The sequence below is a fragment of the Penaeus vannamei genome, chromosome 43, assembly GCF_042767895.1.
Source record: "Penaeus vannamei isolate JL-2024 chromosome 43, ASM4276789v1, whole genome shotgun sequence".
In the NCBI taxonomy this organism is placed as follows: domain Eukaryota; kingdom Metazoa; phylum Arthropoda; class Malacostraca; order Decapoda; family Penaeidae; genus Penaeus; species Penaeus vannamei.
In genome coordinates, this window is record NC_091591.1 from 20617490 (window position 1) to 20624989 (window position 7500).

The 7500-nt window shown below is 42.4% G+C and overlaps 1 protein-coding gene across 1 annotated transcript in view; it reads left to right on the forward strand.

The window, feature by feature from the left end:
- The window catches only part of LOC138860827 (uncharacterized), a 149566-nt gene that overhangs the window by 72704 nt on the left and 69362 nt on the right, over nt 1-7500 (forward strand). The window contains exon 5 of the mRNA XM_070119174.1: nt 6391-6730. Coding sequence (XP_069975275.1) covers nt 6391-6730 — 340 coding nt within the window. The remainder of the gene's footprint in view (nt 1-6390; nt 6731-7500) is intronic.

Sequence of the window (7500 nt, forward strand, 5' to 3'; positions counted from 1 at the left end):
CCTGATTGGCTTTGGGAATCGCCAATGACCGGAGCCTGAAGAAGGAGGAGGGAGGAGGGGGGGGGCAGGGGGAGGGGGGTAGGGAGGGGGGCGGTGCTCCCTTAGTGGGCGGGTTTGCCGTTTTTATTATCGTTATTAGTATCATTGTTGTCATTATTATCATTCTTATTATTATTATTATTATTATTATTACTGTTATTATGATGATTAGAATTATTGACATTGCTACTACTTCTATCATCATCATTGTTATTATGATGACTATCAGTATAATTATGATTATCACAGTGATTTTGTTATCATCACTGCCATTACCATTATTATTTCCATTTGTATCTTTATTTTCATCATTACCATTATCATTATTACCGTAATTATTTTCATTTATTGTTATTGTTGTAATTGCTTTTATTACCTGATCATTTTTATTATTATCATTATAATGATGATAATGAGATTAATAATGAGAATAATAATAATCATTATCATTATCATCATTGTTATTATTATCATCACTGGTATTTTCCAATGTTTTCCAAACATTTATTTTATTACTATCGGTATTATTGTTATTGCCATCTTAACTTTCATTAATATTATCTTTGTCCTTTTCAACATTAGCATTATCATTATTATTCTTATCATTGTTGTTATCATTATTAATATCATTATTATCGTATCTTTCAATAGCATCCTCATAATTATTATCATCCATATTATCATTATCACGATGACATTTACATACACATACACCCACTCGTACATATAAACACACACACACACACACATACACACACACACACACACACACACACACACACACACACACACACACACACACACACACACACACACACACACACACACACATATATATATATATATATATATATATATATAGATAGATAGATAGATAGATAGATAGATAGATAGATAGATAGATAGATAGATAGATATATACACACATACGCACACACACACACACACACACACACACACACACACACACACACACACACACACACACACACACACACACAAACACACACGTACACAATTTTACATATATAGGTACAGCTCATAAACATATCCACTCCTCTCCCCTCACACACATATCTACCTACACCCATATACACATTCCATCAAGCCTTCCATAATATAGAGCCTACATAGAGCAATATTCGGGGTAGGTTCTTTACCCAAGCGAGAGGGAACGAGTGCACGAGCCTTCCACTTCCCTTCCCCTCAGTTTTTTTTCCCCTCCCTTTGCCTTCAGTTCTTTCCTCCCTTTGCCTTCCCTTCACCTTCCTCTCCCTTCACTTCACCTTCCTCTCCCCTTAGCTCTTCCCTTCCTTCACCCTCAATTCTCCCCTTCCTCTCCCTCCCTTTCCCCACGGTTCTCCCTCCCTCTCCCTTCAATTCCCCTTCCCTCCTCCCCTTCCCCTCAATTCTCCCTCTTCTCCCCTCCCTCACCCCTTTTCTTCCCTTCAATTCTCCCCTTCCCTTCCCCTCCTTCCCCTTCCCTTCTCCCTCAATTCTACCCTCCCTCTCCCTTCAGTTCTCCCTCCCACCCCTTGATTCTCCCCTCCCTCCCCTCAATTCTCCCCTCCCTCCTCCCTTCAGTTCTCCCCCTCCCTCCCTCCTCTTCCCTTCCCCTCAATTCTCGTCTTCCTCTCTCCCCCTTCCCTTCCCCTCAATCCTCCCCTCCTCCCCCTTTCCTTCCCCCTCAATTACCCCTCCCTCCCCCTCCTCTCCCCTCCCTCCCCTTCCCTTCCCCTCAATTCTACCCTCCCTCTCCCTTCATTCTCCTCCCTCCCCCTTCCCTTCTCCTCAATCCCTTCCTCTCCCTCCCCCTTCCTCTCTCTCCCCCTTCCCTTCCCTCAATCCCTCCCCCTCCCTTTCCCTCCTCCTCCCCTCTCCTCTCCCTTCCTCCCTCCCTCCCCTTCCTCTCCTCAATCCTCCCCAATCCTCCCCCTCCTTTCCCCTCTTTACTTGGCAACAGCCCCGAGGGTCCGGCCTTTGCTCAGTCGAGGGAAGAATCCATACAGCCGGAGCAATATTTTCCCCTCGCTGAATGTTTTATTGCAGTAAGAATGATCTATCAGAGACAAGGGCAAGGAGAAGAGAGGGTGGGGGTGGGGGTGGGGGGAGGTCAGAAGAGGGGAGGTAGAGGAAGGGAGGAAGTAGGGACAAGGAGAGGAGAGGGTAGGGGTGGGGGGGTGGGGGGAGGTCGAAGAAGGGAAGAGGATAGGAGGAAGTAGGGACAAGGAGAGGAGAGGGTGGTGGGTGGGGGAATGGTGGGGGGAAGGTCGAAGAGGGGAGGTAGAGGGAAGGAAGAGGATGGGAGGAAGTAGGGAAAGAGGGAGTAGATTGGGGAAGGATTGGGGTGTGGGGAGAGGGAGGCAGAGGAGGGTGGAATAAGAGGAGGGCTGGTAGAGGAGGGAAGGCGAGAGGGGAGGTAGAGAAAGTGAAGGAGGGAGGGCAATGAGGGAAGGGGAGGTAGAGAAGGTGAAGGAGGGAGGGGATTGAGGGAGGGGAAGTAGGGGAGGAGAATGAGGGAGAAGTGGGGGTAGAGGAGGGAAAGGAGGGATGGGGGAGAGGGGGAAGAGCCTCTTAGAGGAGAGGAGGAGAAGAGGATGTGGGAGGAAGGGTAGAGAATGAGGAGGTCAAAAGGGGAGGGGGATAAAGAAGGGAAAGGGGGAAGGGGAGATATAGGGAGGGTAGGAGGAAAAGGCATGAAGAGCAGGGGACGGGGAAATTGGGAAGTGGAAGGAAGAAAGGAATGGATGAAAGGGAAGGAGAGTTAAGAGGGAAGAAAGAGGGAGAAAGAGTAGAGAAGGTGGAGGGTAATAGGGGAAGATAGAAAAAAAGGGAGAAGGGAAATAGAAGTGATGACGGGGGAGGGGAGGGCGAGAGAAGGAGGAGAGCTGAGGAGAGGGAAATAAAACAGATGAGGAAGAAGTGAGTAGAAGAGAGGGGTGGAGTACAGGCGGATAAGGGGGGGGGAGGGTGGATAAGTGGAGGAGAGATAGAGAATGTGAGGGGGAGGGGCTGGAAGGGACTACGAGGGGTGGGGTGGGGTGTGTGGTGTGGGGGGGGGTAGAAGAGGATGGAGAGAAGTAAGGGGAGAAGGGGGTGGGAGAGGGGGGGGGGAGATGCTGGCGCACAGAAAGAAAGGGAATAGAGAGAGGGTAGGTTTTCGGTGATTGCAAAGGAAAGAACAGGAAAGGGAGGATTATATACATATTACACACACACACACACACACACACACACATATATATATATATATATATATATATATATATATATATATATATATATATATATATATATATATATATATATATATGATGGAATTATTCAAATCAAACTACATTCCATATTTAACTCTTGGAAAATAGGAAGAGATGTATATTTAAAAGAAAAGAAAGACAAAAAAAAAAAAAAAAAGAGAGGATTCAGATATTTTTTTCCGTCCTCTTCTTTTTCAGTCTAGAAGGATTATCTCTGCTTGCTTGCCTGTTCATACATTTCTCTCTCTCTCTCTCTATCTCTCTCTCTCTGTGTCTTTCTCTTTCTCTCTTTCTCTCTCTCTCTCCCTCCCTCTCTGTCTCTCTGTCTTTCTCTTTCTCTCTCTCTCTCTCTCTCTCTCTCTCTCTCTCTCTGTCTTTCTTTCTCTCTCTCTCTCTCCCTCTCTCCCCCTCCCTCTCTGTCTTTCTCTCTCCCCCTCTCTCTCTGCCTCCCTCTCTCTCTCCTGTTCCTCTCTCTCTCTCTGTGCCTCTCTCTCTCTCTGTCTTTCTCTTTCTCTCTCTCTCCCTCCCTCTCTGTCTCTCTCTCTCTCTCTCTCTCTCTCTATTCCGCTCTCTCTCTCTCTATTCCGCTCTCTCTCTCTCTCTATTCCGCTCTCTCTCTCTCTATTCCGCTCTCTCTCTCTATCTCTCTCTCTCTCTCTCTCTCTCTCTCTCACCCCCTCTCTCTCTCTCTCTTCCTCCCTCTCTCTCTTTCTTTCTTTTTCTTTATCTATCTATCAATATATCTGCCTATCTATCTATCTTTCTGTATATCTACTTATCTATCTATATACACATATGCTTGCAAGTTTATATGGACTCGTGCTTGTATATATTTTTCTGAGTTTGTGTGTGTGTGTGTGTGTGTGTGTGTATGTGTGTGTGTGCGTATGTTCGTGCGTACTCTTGCCGGATCTTCTCCCTCGATTAAAATGTTAAACACGCGCCGCGCAGCCACTCCCCCCACCCCCCTATCCCCCCTCCCGTCTTTAGAGCCTCGGAGAGTGCCAAGTGCCACGAGTTTCCGAGGGCCACATCTCCTCCCCGAAAGTTTCTCTTCGGCGCACCGGCGGGGACGCACACCGATGCAGTACTGATGAAGACGCACACACGCACACACACATACACGTACATAGACACGCACACGCACATACACGTACATAGACACGCACACACACATACACGTACATAGACACGCACACACACATACACGTACATAGACACGCACACACATACACGTACATAGACACGCACACACACATACACACACACACGCGTACATAGACACACACACACACGCGTACATAGACACGCACACACACACACGTACATAGACACACACACACGCGTACATAGACACACACACACACACACACACACACACGCGTACATAGACATACACACACCACACACACACACGTACATAGACACACACACACACACACACACACACACACACACACATATACATACACACACACGTACTTTTATTGCGCATGTAGTACATGAATGAAAAGATAATACGTGCATTCATGTAAATACAGAGACGCATAGACTCACACACACACACACATACGCAAACACACACATATATATCCTCTGTTAAAGGCGTACACACATACTCACATACGTACGTTCATTGCCTTTTTTTTGCATAAATTAGAAGGTAATACTTGCATACAATATGAAGAGACGAACAGACACATACACAATGGAACACGGAAACACACACACACATATACACACACACTCACAAACACACACACACACACGCACTCACAAACACACACACACACTCACAAACACACACACACACACACACTCACAAACATACACAAACACACACAAACACCCACACACACTCACAAACACACACACACACTCACAAACACACACACACACACACACAAACACACACACTCACACACACACAAACAGACACACTCACAAACACACACACACACACACACACACTTAGACAAACACACACACACACACACACCTAGACAAACCCACAAAACCCAAATAACCCCCATATGTGTACGTCCGTGTTTCTATCGGCCGCCCGTGTGTGTGTGTGTGTGCGTGCGTGTGTGTGCGTATAATTACTAGGAAAGTAATAAAAACCCTCGGCATTAAGAACAGGGACGAGGCAGCGAAGGTGGTTCTCCAAAGCGGTAATTCCTCCCTTGAGAGATGTTGGTGTTTCTCTCTATTTATGAAATTGAGACTCTCTCTCTGCCCACGGGGGGGGGGTCTGGGATACTAATGGCGATGGCAATTTCGAAAGAGAGAGAGAGAGAGAGAGAGAGAGAGAGAGAGAGAGAGAGAGAGAGAGAGAGAGAGAGAGAGAGAGAATAAGAGAGAGAATATGAAAGAGAGAGACAGAGAGAGAGAGAGAGAGAAATTTCGAAATTTGGAAAGCGGCAATTTCGCTGATGCTAAAAAGTTATGGTAATTTTAATGGTACTAAGGATGACAGTAGTAATGGTAATTGTAATGGTACTAAGGGTGATAATTGTAATGGTATTAAGGATGCTAAAAAGTTATGGTAATTGTAATGGTACTAAGGGTGATAATTGTAATGGTATTAAGGATGCTAAAAAGTTATGGTAATTGTAATGGTACTAAGGATGGTAGTCGTAATGATAATTGTAATGGTACTAAGGATAATTGTAGTAATGATAATTGTAATGGTACTAAGGATGATAGTAGTAATGATAATTGTAATGGTACTAAGGATGGTAGTCGTAATGATAATTGTAATGGTACTAAGGATAATTGTAGTAATGATAATTGTAATGGTACTAAGGATGATAGTAATGATAATTGTAATGGTACTAAGGATGGTAGTAGTGATGATAATTGTAATGGTACTAAGGATGGTAGTAGTGATGATAATTGTAATGGTACTAAGGATGACAATAGTAATGGTAATTGTAATGGTACTAAGGATGACAGTAGTAATGGTAATTGTAATGGTACTAAGGATGATAGTAGTAATGGTAATTGTAATGGTACTAAGGATGATAGTAGTAATGGTAATTGTAATGGTACTAAGGATGATAGTAGTAATGGTAATTGTAATGGTACTAAGGATGATAGTAGTAATGGTAATTGTAATGGTACTAAGGATGCTAAAAGTAATGGTAATTGTAATGGTACTAAGGATGACAGTCGTAATGATAATTGTAATGGTACTAAGGATGATAGTAGTAAGGACAACTGTAATGGTACTAAGGATGATAATTGTAATGATAATTGTAATGGTACTAAGGATGGTAGTAGTGATGATAACTGTAATGGTACTAAGGATGATAGTAGTAATGATAATGGTAATGGTACTAAGGATGACAATAGTAATGGTAATTGCAATGGTACTAAGGATGGTAGTAGTAATGGTAATTGTAATGGTACTAAGGATGACAGTAGTAATGGTAATTGTAATGGTACTAAGGATGACAGTAGTAATGATAATTGTAATGGTACTAAGGATGATAGTAATGATAATTGTAATGGTACTAAGGATGATAGTAGTAATGGTAATTGTAATGGTACTAAGGATGACAGTAGTAATGATAATTGTAATGGTACTAAGGATGATAGTAATGGTAATTGTAATGGTACTAAGGATGATAGTAGTAATGATAATTGTAATGGTACTAAGGATGATAGTAGTAATGATAATTGTAATGGTACTAAGGATGATAGTAGTAATGATAATTGTAATGGTACTAAGGATGATAGTAGTAATGGTAATTGTAATGGTACTAAGGATGATAGTAGTAATGGTAATTGTAATGGTACTAAGGATGATAGTAGTAATAATTGTAATGGTACTAAGGATGACAGTAGTAATGTTAAGTGTAATGGTACTAAGGATGATAGTAATGATAATTGTAATGGAGAAAAAACAAACATTAATTGTGATGATAATTGTTGTGGTAATTCCATTAATGATAATGATAGTAATGTCAAGTGAGATGAGGCCGAAAATTATGATAGTTTTATTGATGTTAAGGCTAATGATAGTACTAATCACTGTAATAAAAACAGTAATTGTCATAGCAATATTAAAGATGATGGTAATAATGATAATGTTAATGATTACGGTAAATATAATGATCCTACTACTATTGCATTTACTACTGTTGTTGGTACTACTACAATTACTTATAATGGTAGTATTGGTAATTATGATAGTAAT